This window comes from Erpetoichthys calabaricus, chromosome 1, assembly GCF_900747795.2.
Source record: "Erpetoichthys calabaricus chromosome 1, fErpCal1.3, whole genome shotgun sequence".
Lineage (NCBI taxonomy): Eukaryota > Metazoa > Chordata > Cladistia > Polypteriformes > Polypteridae > Erpetoichthys > Erpetoichthys calabaricus.
In genome coordinates, this window is record NC_041394.2 from 146509086 (window position 1) to 146533043 (window position 23958).

Sequence of the window (23958 nt, forward strand, 5' to 3'; positions counted from 1 at the left end):
TGTCTGTTCAGCTGCTGTGAGCTTGTGCACTCACTCACTCGCACCGGCGCACTCGCTCTCTCTCCCTTCCATTCTTCCTTCCTGCAACCTCCATTTCTTTCAGTCTCTTTCTTTTACTTCTCTTTCTTTCCTGTCCTTCTCCCTACCTCCCGTTCTCTTCCCTTTCTTTTCTTTTTTCCCCCTTAACCGGCTCGCGCTTCGCTATATATGCGGGGAGGACATGGCAGCTGCAGCCCATTAGCCACAGGAACAATCATGGATGTGGGCAGTTTCTCACCTGTGCACTTAGGTGAAAAACGCCCACACCGCAGATCGCCCTGTGGCTCGCTACAGTTACCACATCCCCTCGCTAAGCCGCGAGCGCGGCGACTATTTATTTAAAACGAACTGGCCTTTGCTGGAGAGCTGTGGACCCATAACACCATAGTCCATCCAGCCCTTGTGGCATCTACACAATCAATGCTTGACTTTAATTTGTGGCTTAAAAGGCTTTGCAGACATATAAAGCTTTTTTTCTATATTTATGATTACATATAGATTTTACTCGCATTTATATAAAAGTGTTTAGCTTCTACTAGTAAAAGAAGTTAGATGCTACATGAAATCACATATAAATATCAGGTCAAGTCAGATCAGGAGAGCATGCACTGGTACAGTGTGTTGCCACATCCACCACATAACAAAGCTCGGGATACTGGATTCCGAGTGCTGCTGTACAGCGGGCAATGCCTCAGCACCACACCAGTTCTGATCCCCAATAGAGCCAACCCCATTGCCTCTCTGACAGTTTTGATTCTTCCTCAGGAGCCCCATCCCCTTCATAATGGAAGCAGCCTTTCTATGGATGGCTTCAGCAGAGCTAATTCCACAGACAGCAAAGGAGTCCAGTCTGTCATCTCAGAGCTGCATGAAGTTTGTTTACGGTGGCTGGAATGCCAATCCTGCACCAACCCCCATGAGTTTTTTTTGGAGGACTGCTTTCAGGGCCAGATACAGTTTAATGTCATACACAGGACAGATGGATATCATTCAACCAAAATAATGCCTAACTTTGAATAATGTTTTACAAAAGGTACCAAAACAAATAGGTTTTCTAACAAACACTGACAGAATCAATATGATTAGATAAAATGCAGTTATTATGAAAGCAGTTCAGGAAACAGGACACTCCTTTGATCATGTGTTTTAGTGTTCTATGAAAGCTTATCCTCACGATTGCCCTCAACCTTACCCAAATTCCTACATTTGGTGCTCTATTCATCCATAATCAAACAGAAAAGGATAGCATAATAACTAGATTTTAGGCATGCCAAAATTGTTCCAGTGAAGTTAGTGTGGCTGTGTACGTGAGTTTGCCCTACAATGGAATGGTGTTCTGTCCAGTGATGGTTCACTGTCCAGCACTGCCAGGCTAGGTAGGCACCAGCTTTCTGTGAATCTGAAATAGATAGGGGGTTAAAAATGAATGAATGGGAGACTATATTTCAAGATTGCAAATAACTATAATAGTTTTTTATTTCATATCTTTTAGTATAATGAACTATGCTGGCAATAGATTTATATATTCTCCTGCCATAAACTAATTACAAAGCCATACAGTGCACACTTGTAAAAATCTTAAACTTTTTTTGTACTGCTTATATTTTATTTGATACATTTCAAACCATGTCATTCAAACTTTCCATTTCTATTCTTTCATGTGAAAGTTTGTAGATGATGAGTTTGGAATGTCTTCTTTCATCAAGTGAAATTGCTGTCATGATTGTGTTTATATAATGATGTCAAAGTCTGACTTCTTGAATCTGTTTTTACGAACCACTTGCTTAATTAATTCCTGAACCATGTTATAAAAATGTTGCAGAAAAAAAGTTACTGAGTGAGCAACCTACCTATTACTGACATTATAACTGGGTTAATACACAATTAATACATAATTACACAAATAAGTACACCATTTATAACTAAATCTTCCTGAGGCAACAACATTTACCTACTGCCCCCTTAACTAACTTTACCTATAAACGATGTCTTTGTCCTGGATTGAGTTCTCACTTTCTGGACTGGTAATGCACCATACAGTTAAGCCAATAAACATTTTGCCCTTTGAGCTTCAAATCAGACACCAGGTATCAACTGTCCTTGATCTGCAAACCTATCATATAAAGCCCTGGTGAGAAGAATGCTTATTGGTATACTGAACCTCTGGTGGTGTTGTATTTTATAAGTATTAAAGGTACCTTTACAGAGATACATATTAGGTCCACCACTCTAGACAGAGAGATTGTTCATCTGGGGTAGACACATGGCATGCTCCCCCACAACATATAGGAGAGAAGACCCTGATCCTTAAATAACAGAGAGGTGGAGAGCAAGGAAAATACAACACAGGTTGCAACATTGTGGGGGTTCTATACAGCATATAGTTGCATAAGTTACAGACCTATAGGAATACGCAGTCCCTCACACAAATGGCCTTTTAAGGGTTATAGAAGACTCGGGACATCAGGGGCCTCTAGATAGACCTCTAAGCTCGAGCCCTTAGAGCACTAACTCCAGAAGTGATTTCAGGGCATGGCTGGAAGTGACCTTGTGATAGGGTTTAAGGGCTGTTGTCAGTTAGAGGCTCCTTGGGTCAGGAGAAGGGCAGGTGGCAAATACTGAAATGGCAGAAGGAAGAGAGGGCAGAGTCTACACAGAGTTGCAGAGGTATAAAATGGAGCGAAAGGTAGAGTGGGCCATAGGGTGAACCAAAAAGTAGAAAAAAGCCAAAGGGGCAGTAGGTTTATAGTTTCATATTACTTTGTAATTTGCTTTTGCTTCCATCTGAATGCTGTATTTTTCTATAATAACATGCTTTGTATTTCTTTAGCTTTCCTGATGTTATTCTCGGCTAATGAATAGTTCAAGGGAGATGTACATTTAGAGAAAGCAAAAGTTATGGAAGGGCCTGAAAAGACTACCATTAACAGAACAAATTGGTGGCTAACAAAGTTTCACATAAACATCTGCATTTTCACTCTGTCCTATACTGAGGAACCAAGAAGGGAATACAGGGAAAAGCATGGAGGGTACAACAAGGAACTACAGACGCTCCAAAGCATGTTCTACACTCTTTTCATGTGGGGATTGGAAGCATTTACTTGAAACCCTGGATTTGCTATTTGATTGAATTGATTTAAATTATTTGGGTTAAACTTATCAAGAGCTCAACTGTAATAAATGGGAGAAAATAAGGACTGTGGCTAGAGGCTGCGACTGCTTTACTAAGTAACTTTTAAACAGAAAAATATTAATAGCATTCTTATGGATGTGTTTTAAAGCTTACTCTAAGAAATTGCGTTCTGGTTATTTGAGCACCTCCTGGAAGGCAGTCACTGTATATATAAATGTTTAAAGGTTTATATAATCATTATTGTCATAGGTCAGTGAAATTCTTCATTGCATGTGCTAATCAATATGCAACATGTTGTCTCTCTCCGACACCCTGATTAGTGAATAGAACTGCCTTACCTTGCAACTTCTGTCTTCCTTACCTGAAAATTCTCAGCACATATCTGTCAATAAAAGAAAAAACAATAAGGACAATTATATTATTAGGGTGTACTTCTCTTAAAATTGGAAGTGCTGTGGATGAAATCAATGGTCATTGTGTTTTTAAATTTTTAGTTATTGTATCAACTTGCATGTCACACTCCTTTCTTGACATTTCCTTAATAACGGCACTGCAAATGACAATGTTGTTGTAACACTAAAATTCTATTCAGAAAATGTGAATAAGGATATTTTGCTTTGCTTTTTACCTACTGTATATAGTATAAGACATGTTCTGTCTGTTCCTTAGTTACGTTCTGTTTGACATATTCAACATTAACACCCTGCGGTGGGCGGGCGCCCTGCCCGGGGTTTGTTTCCTGCCTTGCGCCCTGTGTTGGCTGGGATTGGCTCCAGCAGACCCCCGTGACCCTGTAGTTAGGATATAGCGGGTTGGATAATGGGTGGATGGATGGATTCAACATTAATGTTTGTGAATTACCATTTTGGAATTTATTTTGTAATGCATGTAATAATAAAATGCATTGCATTTTTTGTTCTAACTCATGGTGCATTGCAAACATTAGAACTACTGTTGGGAATCATACCCCAAAAGTCCTATAACTGAGACAACAGACAAACTGACTCTACAACATGATAGTAAAATTTAAATTGAAAGAACATAGGAAATAAAAAAAGAATTATAAAGGAAGTACATAATAAATAAGAGGATGAATAAATCATGTAAATGAATAACAAATTCCATTAACAACTATAAAAGAGGGCACATTGGCCTCCCAGAACCCGAGTTTGGTACCTTTGCGGTCATACCATCAGCTATGTTTGTGGGCTCCAATGTGTTTAGTACTTCATCTCTCAACCTTATTTCCTGACATTTTCCTCTATTTAAAATGTCTTTGTTTAGGATATAATGTTGTTCTGTATGCATCATCTATTAGAGGGGAAAATGCAATGCAATTTATTAGTACAAGGAACAAATGCTTTAAAATGGGCATATTAAGAATGATGTTGCAAGTGACATCAAAAGGGACTGCAGAAACACTCTATCTAATTTCAGTTAGATGTCACTTATGCACTTTATGTATTAGAACAATACTCTGTCATTTATCACAGAATGGATCAACTAGTATATATACAGAATGTGTGTATTATATAATGGTTAATGGTTTATCTGTCACACTGCTTTGCATATTTTTAATAATTGCTTGAGAATAAAGAAAGCCACCATACCATCTTCTGCCCTGAGACTGAAACCAGAAAAATAAATGTTTATGCTGTTCAAATATGAGGGAAAAACAAGGAATTACTTAATACTGTATTTCCTGTTGAAATCCTGACTGATAAGATTAGGTCTTATGGTGTAAAAAATATTTTCATTGTGGTTAAACTTCCATGTGGAAAATAAGATTTTCGGTTTGCTTTTGTCTCATTCGATATCTACTAACAAAACTAATCATTTAAAAACTCAGTTATATAGCACAATTACTTCAACATGTGTTTTTGTTTTAGTAAGACAAGGTTATGCAAGATTCATTTCCCAAAGCAATCCATAATTGTTTTCGGTCAATTGCAATAATAGACAATGTTTTTATATTTATCACAGCAACAACTGATGTAAATGGCATAACCTATCTTCAGCTTTAACACGCAAAGAACTGAGAAGTTAGTACCGGCATATAAAATTGAAGAGTGCACTGTTAAGAGAATTTTTCATGAAGAAAAAATGTTTTGAATTAAAACACAGAAGTGCAAAATATCTGGGTGAATACAAATAATTAGAGTACATGTACCTATTCTATGTACATATATGTACAAGTCTGTTTGGGTGAATTGGGGCTGTGAGTGCAGTCTTTAAAAATCCCCAAGGGTTTACTTCTGAAGCAGTCACCATTGAAAATTCTGCAGCCACCTCAGAGTTCCCTCTAGTGGACAAAGGTATACTTGCAACTATACTCCATCACATTTGGGTTTAAGGACCAGACACTGGGGTCTAAAGTGAACAATGATATTCACGCCACTGTACAGTTTATCTTAACAACAACTCATTCTGATTGCCATGAGGAATCTATTTCTGGGGTACCTTGAACACACACAGGGAATGTATATAACACGCAATTGTCTTAGCAACATTTAAACAGAGCAAAAAATAAATAAAACAGTATCAAAAATGAATTCTCTGAGATAGAAAAACCCTGAATGAGCATAAACACTGACCAAAATGGCCACTCAAAATGAATGAAAAAATAACAAAAACTGCCAATCATGACATCATACAACTCCAGAACTTGCACAGCATCTACTGTAATTCTTATGATATGGAACTCTTTTGTGCATTGTGTTTTCTTTCTTTTTTTTCTTGGTTTGGGGAGTTTTGGAACTTGCAGAATTCAATTTTTGTGTTAGTTTGTTGATTTACCAGTGTACCAGTTTATAAGCTGATGGCACAGAATTTGCATTGTCCAAGATTGTGGATTTCTATTCAGAATCTTTTGAGCATTTTGGAATCACACTCTTGTTTATAGATCATAGAATTTCAAAATTACTTTTTGACTACAACTTAGTATTATGTACAAGCAGGCCTTTGGATACAAATGAGTTTCATTCTTGCAGATGTTCTTACCATGATTTTAAATACCAGTTGGAACGTGTTGGAAATTGCCTTTTAATAGTAAAATCACCAATAATCCACAATGCTTTACTACTTATAATGCTTTATTATTATTAATTACAGAAAAATATTTCAAAGTTATTAATAAAATTACATTTAAACATTACTGTACTTAAAACAACATTTATTTATATAGCACATCGTCATACAAATAATGTAGCTCAAAGTGCTTTACATGACGAAGAAAGAGAGAAAAAAAAGACAAAATAAGAATTAAAATAAGAGAACACTAATTAACATAGAATAAAAGTAAGGTCCGATGGCCAGGGAGGACAGAAAAAACAAAAAAAACTCCAGACGGCTGGAGAAAAAATAAAATCTGCAGGGGTTCCAAGTCATGAGACCGCCTAGCCCCCTCTAGGCATTCTACCTAACATAAATGACATCAATCAGTCCTCATTGTATTCAGGGTTCTCATGGAAGGACTTGATGATGATGGTGACGTGGACTTTAATCCATCAATGTAGGGACATCACGGTGCTTTGATTAGGTGGTGATGGCGCAGATCGCCACCACAGAAAAATGGAAAAAGAACAGAAGATATATATCACAAATTATTTAAACTAAAATGAACCAATGTATACACAATACATTGGCCTTGTACTTAAACATCATACAGACCACACAGGTGAGACTTGCACTTAGGATTCTAGGAATTACAAACAGCAGCTTCTATGGCTCATCTGTTATGTTATGCCAGGGTTCTATGCTGTTTGTCCTTTGTTGTGTACCTTGTGCAGTATACGTTGAGCTTAGGGTGGTAGGAACATCTGAACCAATGGCTGAGGAACTGCCCAAGCACTATTTAAGGGCCAACAGTTAATGAATGTGCTGCTTTAGCATTACCACTTCTGTCTTTCATGCCCTCTAGCTTGTAGCTCCTTCAGAGTTCTCACAGGTCTCTTGGTGGCCTCCATCACTAGCCTTCTTCTTGCATAGTCACTCAGTTTTTGTGGATGGACCTGCTTTAAGCAGATTTACAGGTGTGCCATTACTTAATAACCAATTAAACTATACTACAAGGATACTAAACGACTTGGATATTTGGATAATTGGTAAGTAATACAAGAGGTTGCCAGGACCTTTAATGAAAGGCTGGAGTCCAGTATTGGAGCTAACTTTAACTGGTATAAAGAGCATGAGATATTAGCTTGGGGAATTTTCTAGCTTATTCCTGAACCTGCAAGTGATTGCCAAGAATGACCTAGAAATGGCTTCTCGTCTGAGCATAAATGTCTCTTTCCAGACAGGAACGTTTTCAAGTTTGAGTTGGGAGGAGTGCTTGATAGATATTTAACTGTTGGGAAAAAGAGACATACAGATATTATGAAGAGAATGTGATGGAAATGACAAGGGAAGTGTTAGAGCATGTTTGCGCTGGGTGTGCGTGTGTGAGGCACTCCATTTTATAGAAAGGAACAATACTATTTAGGTAGGCCCTAGAGGACTGTTAGGTTTGTAGTTTTCCCCTCAATTTTTTTTTACTTTGAAACCTCCTTTAATTTTTCCTCATTATATTTATTATTTGTTTTGTAATCATCACTCTGCAAGCAGGTCCTCCAACTTGCAGGGAATGCTTGGGGGTTGGTTTCAAGGTTGGCACTCTAGCCACTGTAAAAAAAAACTCACACTGTTCTATACCATTCAAATTAGTGTGGTGCTGAGGTGTCACCCGATGCACGACTGCACTTGGGTCCTAATTTGAGATCCTGAGGTGGTTTGTCATGTGGTGGGAGTGGCAATGCACTGTATCAGTGCATGCTCGCAACCTCTCTTTCTCTTTGTAATCATATTTATTTGTATCCACATTTGGTTTCCTTGCCATTATTCTGGGTTTGAAGACATGTCATGAAAGCCATCTACAGACCATTACATAATGGTGTAGGTTTTAACACAACTAATTTTGTCTTTCACTTTTTTTCAATTCTCTGGATTTTGTTACCTTACTTCCGTCTTATATTTGTAACCTGGTTTTTAATCTTTTAGACACATACCTGACAAAACCTAAAGGTTGTGTCTCTTACCTTCTTTTCTTTACCCTTTTTCTTGTTTTGTTTCTTTGAGATGCAGACTGAAGAAGTCTGCATTTAAATATGGCATTTGTTTTATTATCTGCTAGCTGAAATACCCAACATTGCCCAGGAGGAAAAAAAAGTGTTTTTTTTTTAATTGTTTGAGAAAAATATAATTAAAAAAACACAACTTTAAAAATAAAAATAAATGAACAAACAATGAAGACTCACTAATGTGTTTGTCTTGCAGTCTTGTATGTATGTTATCATCCAGTTGACGCTCGGAACCAGCCAACTCTATTTAATTTCAAAAGCACCAGGGGCGTGGTGGTGCTCAAACATAAAGAATGGCAGTCACTTCTAGTTCGCCCTCTGGTGGTCATTCCGAGTGTCAACTGGATGATAACATGCATACATGATCGCAAGATCACCCCCCACCCTACCCAGAATGGGGTGGGTTAGGATTGATTTCACCCTACAGTATTTTAAGTCAACCAATGAGAAACATGTGTACCAAGTGTCATGAAAATCGCTCCAGCTGTTTGTACGTGATGCTGGAACATACAGTACATACATACACACATTGACTTTTATATACAGTATATAGATATGAGACAGGATTGCATGAATTCGTGCCTGTTGTGTAAGATCAGAGTACTGTCCTATACTGACATTGATACTCTAAATATGTGCTAGTGCTTTTTCCAACTACAGCAGTGGTTATAGGTGTTACACAAGTGCAAGTAGGGGGCTGCTACAAAAAGGGCACTACCACCTCCAAGCATTAGAAGGCATTGTCAGTAACCCCTTATCCTTTTTTGCCTCCACGACTGAGCCTTCACAGGACTGTTGATGTCACATCCTCTGAGCTTGAATTGGTCCCTTCCATACTGGTTGGGATATAAAGAATATTGGAGCTGGAAGTAAGCATTCATTTGTGAAACCAGTGTCTGAGTGAAAAACACATCAGTGTACCAGAAGCAAAATAACTTTGTATTTTGCAATGACTTGCATGGTCTCTTCTGTGTTTGGAAATTTTTTACCACATTATTTATTCATGCATTATACAACGAATACCCTTATGGTACATCGACCATCTTTAATAGGTTAAAAAAGGTTAAAAATGACAATTTACACTCATAGTGACTTATTAAGCAAACAGATCTATCTATCTATCTATCTATCTATCTATCTATCTATCTATCTATCTATCTATCTATCTATCTATCTATCTATCTATCTATCTATCTATCTATCTATCTATCTATCTATCTATCTATCTATCTATATGCTTGTCAATCATATTGTTTTTTGTGTCATGCTTCTCAAAATCTCCTTAATTTACTGCTCCATAACTCTGAAATTTTCACCATGCTGATTATCAAAACCAAAGGCTAAAATCATAGGCAGAGTTTGGCATTTAGGGGGTCATACGAACCATAAAAATAACTACATTTTTAGAGTCTCAGCTGTACTGCTACAGAATTACATCACATCGCAAGTCAATTAAGGTAAAATGTTTGCAATTTAAATTTACAATATGAAGTAATTTTCACTTACATTAACACATTCAAAACTCTCAAATTAGAAAAAAAGACAAAAATAATATTAATGATATTTAAATGACAGAAAATGTTACTTTTTTTAAGTTTGTATTTTAACTGTGGCAAAATAAGCACTTTCTTATTTTAACAAGTTAGAAAATGTATGCATAGTATAATATTCAAATATCTGAAGAGTCAGCACATTTTTGTTTAAATCTTTTGTTTTGTTTATATCTAAATTTATATATTTTGTCACAGCGGTACAGCATTTGTTATGTGTAATGGAGATTTGTTCAGACCATCATGTTGCTGTTTCTACAAAAAAAAAAAAAAAAAAAAAAACACTGTTTCTACAGGCAACCATAAGCACCTTTCCTATGCTTGAAGTGGAACCAAATTACTAGTGGTACAATGTTTCAAAGAGATGTTTTCCCCTTCATACACTGGTACCCTAAGAAAAGGTGCCGGGACTCTAGGTAGATCTCCTGTGAAACTTTGAGCACTGCAATACAACAACATGCAATCGAAGAATGGGATGGGGTTGGGGTGAGTGGGTGGTCCCCTTTGAAACTTCAAAGCCTATGATATAGTTAAATTCCATTGAAGAGCAAGGTGAGGGGTGCTCCTGTGAAGTTTACAGCGCTGTGGGTATACCGTACTGGTACTCACTGACACAGTAAGAGCAGGTGCTGGTACTCATCCTTCAAACAGTGGGCCTCTCTTAATCTAAATGTGAAACAATAAACTAACATGTAACTGAACTTGTACAGGGTATATATCATTCTGTTTTAAGGATTGGTGATGCGCAAGAAAGAGAGATGATCTATCCATCCTCTGAATCAGCTTATCCAGAGTAGGGGTCAGTGGCAGCTTATCCCAGAAAGCAATCAACACAGGCAGGAACAACTAATGGATAGAATGCCAGCACATTTTAGGGCGAACACACACACCAATGGGGAGAGTTTAGCATCACTAATTCACGTAAACTGTGTATCTTTAGTCTGTGGAAGGAAAACGAAACAAACCCACGTGGATCCATATGCAGTTTCCACACAGGGTGCCGACCCTAGACTATGAGGTGACAGCGCTACCCTGCATCAATGTGCGTCTAATTTATTGATTATTAACATATTTACATTAACTGTGGCCTTAAAAAAGTGAGGAAAAAAATCATTTTATTTGAGACTTATTGTAGTAACAGTGCATTCATTGGTGAGGGCCAGGCCCCATGTCTCCCATTGTCAAACTGATATGTTGTATTACTGTATGATACAGTGACTATTAGAGAAAATGTGAAAATTACTAAAATGCTTTCTTTCCTAGACCCTTATGAACAATAAATTCCAAAGCATTTATGTGGTACATATTAGAAATGTAACTTCAAGAACTATCCACACATTTGCTCAATTTTCAAACATGCTTAATCTATTTCATGATTCCTCCTATCCATTTCCAGAACTTTGGATGCAAGACTGGATACAGTCAATTCTTTTACAATAACAATTCTTTGCATTTATATAGCGCTTTTCTCACTACTCAAAGCGCTTAGCAATTGCAGGTTAAGATCCTTGCTCAAGGGCCCAACAGAGCAGAGTCCCTTTTGGCATTTTATGGGATTCGAACCGGCAACCTTCCGATTGCCAGTGCAGATCCCTCGTAGTGTGGATAATGTGCCAATGGATAGTGTGCCAATCTGAGGAAACTCACCAAAATTCACGAAAAAAGGCAAAACAGGAGTTGCCCATTAACCTAACGCACATATTTTTTTATGATGTTGAAGGAGCAAACAGAAAACCTGCAAACTCTACACAGTGTAAGTGAAGTAAGTTATTTGTTTGAGGAGTTGATTTAACATAATATAGTTGGTAGCTTTTAATTTTACTTTCTTTTATGACTGTATTTGGTGTAAATGTTTATTTTATGTGTGTGAGACAATAGCTATTTTATAATTTTTAAGAAGAAGAAACAGATAGATAGATAGATAGATAGATAGATAGATAGATAGATAGATAGATAGATAGATAGATAGATAGATAGATAGATAAACTAAATACAGTACCTGCTTTAAACTCTAAATAAATTAAACAAGTCATGAATCTGATTAATTAGAGTGTCTGAGTTATAAAAAGGCTGAGGTAACAGACATAGATTCTATTAAGCTCAACATTCTTGCATAAGATTTATTTTAGCCCATTCATCTTTCCATTCAACCTGCCAACCAGTCGTTTTCAAACTCGATGAATTCAATTCACGGGTCAGTCTGAGCCGGAGCTTATCCCAGCAGCACTTTCAATAAGGCTGGAGTGGAAATAACCCTGGACTTGCTGAAATTTGCATTTAAACAAGAGTCTCCCTACTTTACCTTTTAGTGAAACATCTAATCTAAAACCCTTGCGTATTTGGGTTTGAAAAATGATCAAAATATGTTTTTCAAGATGAATTAATTTACGAAGGGGTTTTTAAATTTATCACTGTGTCATATTACTGTGAGTAAAAACAATGTTTATATTTACAGTATGAAAACGGCGCATGAGTAGTCTTTCTTTCTTTCTTTCTTTCCACTAACATGGCTACACTTCTCAGCATCTGCTTCCTTGTCTGTGGGTGGCGCTGCTCGGAGGAGATAGTAGATACGCGGCATTTCAAACGTGTTTATGTTACAAAAGAAAAAAGCGCGACACGGTGCTACGAGTTGCACTGAACCGTGAGGTACCAGGCGCTCCCCGCAGCAATTTGCGGCCGCAGCCACTAACTGTGCGGATTGGTTTCCTTCGCTCTCGGCCGCGACGCCACGCAGTCTGGAGGGGTGGGGCGTGACTTTCGGAGGGAGGCGCACCAAACGAAACCTTCCCGGGGGTCTCGGCGCTGATTTTTTTATGAATGAACTGAAAGCAAAAGACAAATTAACCACTTTTTTTTTTTTTTTTTTTTTTTTTAGAAAACCCAGGAACCTACACGAGAAAGTTCATACAGTTGACCAACAACAGATCTGAGAGTATTTTTTTCGTGACGAAAATGCTGTCACGTCCACTTTTTAAACGATAAACAAATAAGCCGGTTCCATTAACTAACATTTGTAAACATGCATTTTTTAGAAAATGACTCTGTTGCTTACGACTGGCAAGGACTCATTGATTTTTTTTACTTAGGAAGTACGCCGTATTAGTTTACAGCTGTACTTTCACGCGCACGCTTTATTCAAGAGATGTGTATTAATATTTTAAACATTTAGTACCGAACAAAATTATAATCCGTTCATTTTTAAACCGTCATACTTGACTTCAAGGTTACGAGGTGTATTTTGATTTCTGTTTAACAATTAAGTAAAAAATAGCTTTGATGAAAATATAGAGTAGTTGGTATGAATGCACTATATATCTATAATATGCATTCAGAAAAAAAGGTCTCCTTTCATTGTGCTTTTCAAAGTTTTTTTCCCCCTCTTTTTGAAAATCTTTGGGTCTATTGTATTGAGCAAAAAGTAGAGAAAACCGGCCATGCCTCGTTGTTGAGATGGCGAGTCTGATCGTGGGAAAGTTCCTTCACGTAAAGCACCAAATTCTTTGTCACTGTTGTTCTTCTGTAATTGATCTCACTTCATGTCGATGGGCGGAAAACTTCAAAGCTTGATCTGGCTGCTGGAGGTCGGGCTAGCAGCACACAGCTCAAGTCAGCTAGAAACACGCGCACACACAGTTTACTTTCTGCCTCTCTGTCTGCTACTACTAATGAAGACACACACACACACACATACACACACTTGCGCACCATCTAGCTCTGTCACTCATAGTAATTAAACACGCTCACAAGCAATGCCCACCACTCTAGCATGAACTATTTAAAAACGAATCTGTTGAACACAAAATGATATTCAGTGTCGTGGATTTCTCTCCATATTTTGACTCTGCTTGTTTATTTGTTTTGCCAACTAAGCAACTGGCGCAAGCAAAGACATGACGCATTGACTACTAGCCAAATGCTCGCGGAATTTGCTGTAAACAACTTGCAGTCTCAGACATTAAATTCACATTAAACATCTGAACTTTTATCTTCACAAAGTTTCTATCTATCTATCTATCTATCTATCTATCTATCTATCTATCTATCTATCTATCTATCTATCTATCTATCTATCTATCTATCTATCTATCTATCTATCTATTTTCTCAGATAATGATAAAATATATATTATTCCGCCGAGTACATAAACTAAACCATTACAAAAACAGACAATCATAAAAGTAAGGAAAAAAGTAACTTGCTATATTAAATTATGACCAACTACACAAACAAAATATGTATTCAGCGTAAAGTCTTACTGTTTAGCACTAAAGTCATGTGTTGTCCTCATTCTCAGGGGTCCGAAGCCTATCACGGCGAAATAAGGGGCATGGTAGGAACAATTTCTACCCGTTGATGGCCATAGTCCCTCATAAAGCCGCTGTGACTCAAAAAGAGCTCAGTTACAAGTGTAATTTGTAGGTAACCACTATTCAATATCGTTTTAAGAAATGTATTAAAGCGATTAAGGAAAATCGAAATTACTTATGGATATCTATCTATCTATCTATCTATCTATCTATCTATCTATCTATCTATCTATCTATCTATCTATCTATCTATCTATCTATCTATCTATCTATCTATCTATCTCATTTTATATGCAGATCGTCTTACCTAATCTGAGTGTCATCTAATGTCATATCACTGCCTGACCATCCTATCACGGTTGACTCTACTGGTATATTGCACATGCCAAAGACAAGTGCTTTAAGTTAAGCGTTTATTTCAAAGTGGTGTATTGTGCTAAGGTGTACGTGTGCATCTCGCTCCATGATGCCTAGGTAGGGAATATTACACCGTAATAAGTGGATAAGTAAAATTAATAAATATGTATGTATGTAACACAATAGAATATTGCCCGTCCGGGGTTGGTTCTTGCCATACGCCATATGCAGAACAAACTCCCCGTTTCCTTCGACCCCACTAATCGAAAATGAATGGTTGTAAGGAAAAAAAAGCAACGGTCTTCAATTGGAAAATATTTCTGTCAATGTTACCGTATTTACTGAAGGGGATATGTGTCAGCCATCTTAAATGAATGGCACATTATATTCATTTTTTTCTGTTCAGTTGTCTTTACTGTTTCATTGTAATAAACGTGAAGTTTAATTTCGCCCGAATCGTGTCAGGATATTGTGTGTTCGGAGCAGGTCAGGTAAAATTATCGCTTGACAAGTACGTTCCTTAGGTTGCAATTATCACGCATTAGGAGGGAATTTTTAAAATGTCACATCCAGGGTAAAAACAAACCAATTAACTGTTAACAAGAGTTCTTGTTTACCTTGGATTTTTATTAAGCTGTTTATAGCAAAGCTTGTGTGAGGAAACGATTTTTCTTTTTTAGTAGTGTGAATGAATGTTCGCGTAGTTCAGATGACTGGTAAAAACGAAAATGTTTATATATGTGCCTCAATGGGTTGACTTTCAATTAAATATTGAAAACAATTAGCGCGTATTTTTTAATTACAAAAGTGAATGACATTTTTTTATCAAAATTTTGAATCCATGCATTGTATATACTGTATAACACGTTTCATTAAAAATAATTAAGATAAACAAATGTAGCTGAAAAACTGGTTATATGTTGTTGAAGCGCTTTAAGGTGGAACAGTATACCCTAATACTCCCACCTAAGCGAGAAGTGTAGTATTGTCTCGAAGTAAATGTTATATGACGTGGTCATACATTGATTAAATCGGCTTGTAACAGTGGTTATAATTTTTTTGGGATTCCCTAGCCTAGCCCTTTAAACCTGCTGGATTCCAGCCATTATACTGAATGGTCCCAGACACGTGAGTTTGTCTCAATGTGGTCTCTTCCTTGCCGCAGAATTTCTAATGTTTTCTCTGGCTGGCCTCCAGTTTTTTTTTTTTTTTGTGCCGCCTCCTCCTTGTAATTTTTCACAACCGCCAGCCCCGCCTCCATCCACCACTACCACCACCACCTCCACCACCCATTCATCCTCCTCCCCCTTTCCCTCGCCCTCCTATGTTTTCCACCCACGGGGAAAAGGTGCTCTTTTACCCATCACTGCTCAGTCCGTGGGCCGGACTCGTAATTTTACCAGCCCCAGCAAAGAAAAAAAAAAAAAAAGATCTCATCCCAGGCTCATATAATAGCTGTTGAGTATGTAATCCACAGACCCTAAGCTATAGCACATTCCGTGATCTTGACAGGAAGGTGTAGTGTCACCGTTTAATTTTCCAATGTGCCTTGTTCTCATTTAAATGCACTGCAAAAGTAAAACAAAATAATACACGACTCTATGGGATTTGTTTTTTTCTTCACATCAGAAGCTCTCTGTACCGTAAATATTTCAAGGATTGTGCATTATCACTTTTTAAGTCCCGAGGCTTTTCCCCCACCTTTGCTTGGTCACTGTTTTACCTGAATGAGATTTTGTTGATTATACGTATCTACACAAGAGGACTGTCCCTTTCCCGTTGTTTTTGATCACCAGGACGTCCGGCACGCGGTGCGAGTGCAGAACCGCGTTTCTTAAGGTCGAGGGGCCGAAGATCGCGATTTTTTTCCAGCCAAGTCAGGATGAGCACACGGGGCGACACGAGTGGCCAGTCTACCGCTTCTCAACCGGATCAACCTGCAACGACGCAGCCTCAGAAGAGAGGTCGGGGCAGACCGCGGAAACAACAGCAAGTCAGTCCATTTCTTATTTTTTTTAAGAATGACAAATAAAAAACAAATCGAGGCATTTCATTATTTCAAATACATAGTCTAAGACATTTCTGTTTAAACGTTTACTTTTCACTTAAACATGCGGTTCGCCCCCAGCTTTTCTTAAACCTGATGTTTTAAGTCGCTGCACATCTTAAGCTGCTCGCACAACTGTGCGGTGTGCTTTGAGGCAAACTGCGCTTTTTAGTGTTTCTGTGAAGGATGGAACCCGACAGGCTCGGAGCTGCAGCACTCGTTGTTAACACTTCCGATCGGGGCACGCCGAGCTTTACTTCTCAGATGGTTTTTCTTTTTCCCTCCGAAGCAGGTTCGACTGTGTGTGTGTGTGTGTGCCAATATTTACCAAGCGGCTCGTTTATAGACTGCACAACACAAAAAACAACATGCGGCTGGTTGCAAGGGCAAAACGTGCGCGCTGCGTGCCCATCCAGCCGGGATCCCCGCTCTCCCCAGGCGGCCAGTTATCTTCTTTTATAAGAGTGCAGCTTATACGAGTAATCGGCATTTGTTTCTTCCTTAAATGTATTGGAAAAAAGTTGATCGCGGATCTCTGCATGTTGCACGGGCGAACTTTTTCGAACTTTCCCTCCCCTCTCCATTCTTTGGGAAGCATTAGGAAACTTCCACGATTTGACTTCATATCGCCCGCTTTCGCTTTCCATTTGTTACAGTTCAGCGTGAGACGATAAACTGTAACGCAATCGTAAGACTTTAATAACTTTAATAAGACTTCTATCTATCTATCTATAGCACTGACATAAAGTACACGATATGCCGAGTTATGTTAAACAATGTGTGCAGTACTTAATTCACTTAAGACATAAGTTGAGCTGGATATCTAACATTTCCGAAAGTTCGAACGCAATTCCACTACATTTCTACAGATTAGTTTAGATCGGACAGCTTTACAAGCAAGATTCCACGTTTTTATGAATGAGGTTTGTGGAACAAATAATGAAATTAGCGGTGTGGTTTCAGTGGTGGGGTAGTGGTTAATGTAGTTCCTCAGAAGTATACAGCCAGATTATAGACAACTTGTTTATTTTTCGTGGTGAAAAGTAATGTTTATGTATTTGCATTCAATAATAGTATAATGATCAGCTAGCTATTCAATGTGCTAGTTTATGATTACACAAGGATAACGTACACGTGTATAGAGTGTAGAAATACACATCCCAATACCAGTACATCTCTCTCTTGTGATGGTGACTTTTTAAGGAAACCATAAAGATTTCTTTGCAGAAATAGTTATATGGTTTTATTTTTATGCATTACTACTGTATATGCACATGAAATGGAGTTTAATTCACATCCAAAACCATACATTTTATAATGTACGGTACTTTTAAACTTCATTAAGACCAATTTTTTATTATCTAATGTCATACATGGCCAGCTACAATTTTTAATGCAGTGTATTTTCAAGAGATGGGTGTTAACAGCATATCTGAAAGATTGCTATTTTCATGTTGAAGGTTTGCATAGCATTACATTTATTATAATTATCTTAGCATATGAAGTTAACTTTACATCTAAGCAGTTTTCTCAGGTTAAAATTTAACCAGCAAATTGCTAGAGGCATAAAAGTCAGAATTGAAGGAAATTAAAAAAAAATTCTAATGGTTTTAAGAGGGATTTAATTTGTTTAATCAGCTCCACCACATCCTGTATTTTGAAGGAAATTCTCAAAGTTTAGAAGTCCCTGAGTTTTAAAATAAGGATGAATCATTTTGCAAACATTTTGAGTCCTAAATCTAAATGATTAATTTCCTTTTGCAAATGACTACATTATTTATTACCAAGTACAGAAAAATACACACAAACTTACGTATACATTAACTAAATTAATGTGTCTGCTTCAGTGAAAGTCTTTTTTTTTATACACTCATATTCATATGTTCATAGCACACAAGTAGGCATACATTTAAGCCTTTTTGAGGTGCAAGACAAATTATACAGTAAAAGAAAGTTGGCATTGTGTTTGAAGACTCCTTTCAAATCATTCACTTGTTATGTAGTTATCATTCTAGTCTTTAGTTTAATAAATTAGGAAGTAAAAACTTGTAGGCTGATTAAAGTTATTAGCAATTTCAGTCCAAAATTTTCATTGTGTAATGTTCTGCATATTATTTCAGTATTTCACAGCAGACTCCTCCATAGAGCTGTCAATGCATTGAGAAAGTTGTGAGTGCAGATCGTCTCACTGTTGTTGTTGTGTCCTTTATTTGTTTATTTATACAGGAAATCAGTGGAGAGCCAGCCCCTAAAAGACCAAGAGGAAGACCTAAAGGGAGTAAAAACAAAGGGCCCTCCAAGGCAGCTCAAAAGGTGAGGTGCACTGTGTTTCCTATGTGCTTCTTGTCACTGGTCTCCTAGAGACCTCATGCACAGAACACTGGGTCTCCAGGTTTATTTAGGTTTACCACAGAAGAAGTTGCATTTCCTGAGGTGCTTTTTGTGCTAAGGTCAACTGTGTTAAGAGATGCAAAGTTGTATACACCTTAATTTACTCATCCATCCTACTTACATTTTTACCCATATATTGAAATTAATTAGTTGGTTTTAAGAATGTTAAGTTGTGTTTTTGCTTTCTGCATTTAAAGACTTGTAATTTGAGTGATTACTGTTTTAATTGTGATAACCATTAACATTTTGTGATAAAGCTTATGCTATCTTTCTCAGCTAATTTTTTTTATTCAACATACATTGTATCTGCAAGTATTTTATTAACAGCATACAGTATAGCTGATGATAGTGTATACCAGTAGTTAATGCAGCTGAAGTTATTAATATCAAAAATATTATCAAAAAATATGTCTTATTCATGCATATTTATTTTGTTGAGTGCCTTTAAAGGCATTTTAGATCATGCTGCTTTCAGTACCTAAACATACTGCTATTCTAAACATTTATTATGGAGATATGGAAAGACTAATTTTGAAGAATTTGTTGTATACCATTCATGTGTTGTGGTTGTCACAATAAGCTAACAAATAAATCTATTTCAGAACAATTTTAAAGATGATGCTCACTGATGCTCAGCATAACTGAAAAATTACACAGTGAATATTTGCCTGGAATAGTACCTTTCATACTGAGTTCCATAGATAAATGTTCTTAAACAAAGACAGAATCTGAGGAATAAACTGAGCTATATTTATTGGATATCATTTTATCAGCTACTAACAGTGTTTAATGGAATGTGAAAAATGTACCTTTTACAAAACAGTTAAAACAGAATAAAGGAAAAAAAATCCACTCACAAATTAGTAGTATACGCTAGCTAATATTTATTTTACTAGTATTCAGTATATATATATATATATATATATATATATATATATATATATATATATATATATATATATATATATATATATTTATGTGCGGTGGGCTGGTGCCCTGCCCGGGGTTTGTTTCCTGCCTTGTGCCCTGTGCTGGCTGGGATTGGCTCCAGCAGACCCCCATGACCCTGTAGTTAGGGTATAGCAGGTTGGATAGTGGATGGATGGATATATGTATATATATATATATATATATATATATATATATATATATATATATATATATGGAAGAGAAGGTTTGTGATACGGTTTGCATATTTTCAGCTGGAGATCCACAAAGGGAGAAAATGAATCACATATCATAAAGTAGTTTTTTTTCCTGAGCTTTCAGTCCCTACCAGGGGCCTTCATCAGAGGATAATGCTTAGACTTACGAGAATCAAAGGCATTATATAGCAAAAATTACGTAGTGGAGGGGGCAACGGCGAGGTGGGGGGGGCTAAGTCAGTGTGAATGGGGGGGGGGGGGTTATTGGTTGTAAAGATTTTATTTATTATGAACTTCTTCTTCAGTTTGCATATACTGGATTTATGTCCAAATGTCTGTTGATGGCGATCTCATTTGATAGCCAAGATTCGGCCAGCTCTCTGGCACTTTTGGTACTGGCCTTAAATCTTACTTGTGTATATGTAGTAAAATTATCTTTCCCACTTTGCATCCACATTCAGAATTCATTATTTTCAATTCAGATTTGCAGGCAGTGAAAATCTGCTACTATTCCAATAATATAATTAATGAAGAGAATAATTTAATTCAGGAAATGTTTTTATGTTCACATCAGCCATATATTACTTAGTAAGTTTACAAAATGGTATAAAATATTTATTTTAATAATACCTATCACATTAGACCAACTTTTTAACGAACCTAGACACCCAATTTTTTATTTATAGTACTTCTTGTACTGTTACACAGCCAATTATTATTATGGGTAGAAACATCTCTGTTTAAGCAACAAGGTGCAGAAAGCATGTACGTATTGTGAATGGGACTAGAATTTTTTCCAATAGTACACACTAGCACATACTGTATATATAGTGGAACAGTTTAGTACCAGGTTGTGTCTGTGGACAGAGGATGGTTCTCTGCTGAGCCTGGCATATGTGAAGGGCCTTTAGGTGAGGAAAGTCAATTTTTGCACCAGTGGGGCCCTAAAAAAATGCATCAGTATGGTAAGAGGCAGGCAAATGTATCACAAAGTGACAAATGTCTACAAAAATGTAGTATTGAGAAAACATTATGTTATATATATATATATATATATATATATATATATATATATATGAAAGGTGCATAGGTCTAGTAGTGTCAATGTTTTGTATTTAACAGTTATGCCGTTGCAGCATTTATAAGACTAAGGGAGTGAAGTATACATTTTCAGACACTAATTGTAATAGTGATTTTGCTCTCCTGTGAATTCAGTTAAGTAACATTTTATAAAGTTGTGTCCTTTTAGAGGTTGCCTAACCTCTCAGTAAATGTCCTTCTGTTCTCAAGACAAAGGCACATTTTCCAGAATGTCCAACATAACATCCAAGCTTAACTGCTGAATATAAACTCTTAGTTGAGGACATGTAGATTCTCACGTCATTCTCTCCCTCTCTGTGCACTTCATATTTTTCCTATTTTTTATACCTGCCTGTGTCACGTGTTCATTTTAATTAGAAAATCATATACTCCCAAGCAGATTAGGAGCTGATTACCCCTAAAAGTAAATTGATATTAATTTACCAACTAGTTAAATGAATAAAAAAATCACACCTAGGCCTGTGTCTGTTTATGACAATACGTGCAAACACAAACACATCAATGTTCAGAGTTACAGTTTTATGTGACTAATGACTAACATGACTAATGACAAACAGCTTTTACTTAATTTTTATTTTTGAACTTTTACATCAAATAAAGCACAACAGACATGAATAGATCAAAATAGGAATGAAGTTATTTTGAAAGTGACTAAAATCTATGAAAGCAAGTTTGGTTTCCACCTTGCGTCTAGTGCTGTCAAGATAGGTTGTGGCCCCCACTACTCTGACCTAGTTAGTTAAGCAGGTTACAAAAAGGATAGATGGATGGACAGATGATAAAGTTGTTTTGTGTGTATTGAAAAAATAGACTTTTTGTTTTGAGGCAAAATATCAGCTGCTTAATTAATTTTGCCCAATTCATTTCATTTGTTAATCTGATTATTTTAAAAATGTGATCATGGTTAGCTATGAATTAAATCCAGTACTGTGGAAGTGCTGCCCTTCAAATATAATTCTCCTGTGTTTATCATAATATTATTTCGATAAATTTTTGTTTGATAAGTCAAGTTTTAGGATCACGCCTCCTTCTTTGAAACAGAGAAAAACAGACATTGTTCCAGGAAGATTGCTGTCTGTGATTGAGAAATGTTGAAAATATCAATGCTGCCTTCATTATCTTGGAAAACACTATGCTATTAATGCTAACATTTGTGATCTACGGCAGATCAGTAAGAAATGTTCTCACTCCTAATTCCTTGTAATCACCTCCCACCTACAATCGAGTCCCTGAAAGCAGTTAATCGTCTTGTTCTGGGAAAGGTGTGTGCAGCCAAGGCGATCAGGTCACGTATTAGAGTGTGAGCGTGTGTGAGGAGCTTATTTAGCATTCCTGTAGTTCTTGAGTTTAAAGACTTATACCAGCATGCCCCAGGGCCCTGGGCAAGTTTGGATAAGATAATTGGTTTTGCTTTTTTAACATTAAGAATCCAAAAATTATAAAAAAAAAAAAAAAATCAAATCATTTTAAGAAATTGTGTGAAGCGTGTTTGTGAAAGAGTGTCTATACCTTTTGCTGTGGTAATATTCATTTTTGCAGGGTTAGGAATTTACATGCCAATATTGATATAGTGTATATGTCATTTCAATAAATAGATATATGAATATTCTGCTGTTCATACTGTTCAGTTTTTAAAAGTTCAAACTTTTTTGGAAAAGTATCTTTAAATAAGAGCATAAGCATCAGTATTAAACTAATGTTACCTTTTCTGTTCTTTACTATTTTTCAACAGGGGGTAGCATTAAAAACGTGCTTGTCTATCATAAAAATGTGCACTATTTATTAATATTTACTAGTTGGGGTGGCAGTGTGGTATGGTGATTAGCATTTTAGCCTCACAGTGTAAGGTACTAGGGTTTGAATTCCAGCTTTGTCTGCAATTTACAGAATTTGCCTGCCTCCTTTCCTGGATTTATTTCTATGATTCCTCCAAAGGCTAGGTTAACTGGTGACTAATCTCCCTTAGTATTAGTAAATGTGTGTGGATGTGTAAATGTTACACTGGTAGACTAGTACCCCATGGAGAGTTGGGTCATTTTTTTTGTACCTGATACTAGCCAAGATATACTCAGACTTCTTACAACACTGCAAGCCATTTAAACAGTTAAGTGCTCTTTTTATTCGCAGGAATTAATACAATTGAAATAGTCAAATAAATGGATGAATGCTGTTTTGTGTTTAGGAATTTTGAATCTTCAATTTTATAATTAGTTGGATTATTACAGGGGTGAAAATGTTATGTTTTTTCTCAGTCTTGAGTATGTCATAGTGATGCAATAGATAGAGTTGCCACTTGACTGCTGAACCCTTGTTTGATTCTCTAATAGGGTGTCTTTTGTTTTCAGATTTTAGGTTTTCCCCCATGTTTACAAGGTGATCTTATAGGGATTCTGGTTTTGTTCCCACAGTCCACAGACATGTTTTCAAGATGATGGACAAGTCTAAATGGCCTGTTTTGAGTGAATATAGACTAGACTCCACAGTGGGTTCTTTTCTTGTATATTTTGCTACAGGATTATGCTCCAGTGCTGGGCATGATTGATATACCCTCATGAACAGACATAGGCTAATGTGTGTTCAGGAAATGGATGGATGCATTTTCCATTCTTACCTCTAGCTTTAGTCATTAGCAAGCATTGGAATGTGTGTCTGGTGACATGTGATAGAATCAGACAAAATAAACAATTTAAAAAAGTGATTTTGTTTATAGTAGATGGCCATCCTGTAGGAGGGGGCTTGCCATTAATCTTGGGCTCCTTGAAACAAACCTT

The 23958-nt window shown here is 36.8% G+C and overlaps 1 protein-coding gene and 1 long non-coding RNA gene across 2 annotated transcripts in view; one reads left to right on the top strand and one right to left on the bottom strand.

Moving 5' to 3' along the window:
* Positions 1-1234: 1234 nt before the first annotated feature.
* Positions 1235-12987, bottom strand: LOC127526819 (uncharacterized). The gene is made up of 3 exons (XR_007934258.1): positions 12530-12987; positions 3511-3554; positions 1235-1438 (listed from the first exon to the last, which is right to left on the bottom strand). It is a non-coding gene; the product is annotated as an uncharacterized LOC127526819 (long non-coding RNA).
* Positions 12988-15439: 2452 nt separating this feature from the next.
* hmga2 (high mobility group AT-hook 2) overlaps positions 15440-23958 on the top strand; it is a 188043-nt gene continuing 179524 nt past the window's right edge. Inside the window, exons 1-2 of the mRNA XM_028807034.2 lie at positions 15440-16496; positions 18777-18863. Coding sequence (XP_028662867.1) covers positions 16386-16496; positions 18777-18863 — 198 coding nt within the window. The 5' untranslated portion in view covers positions 15440-16385. The remainder of the gene's footprint in view (positions 16497-18776; positions 18864-23958) is intronic.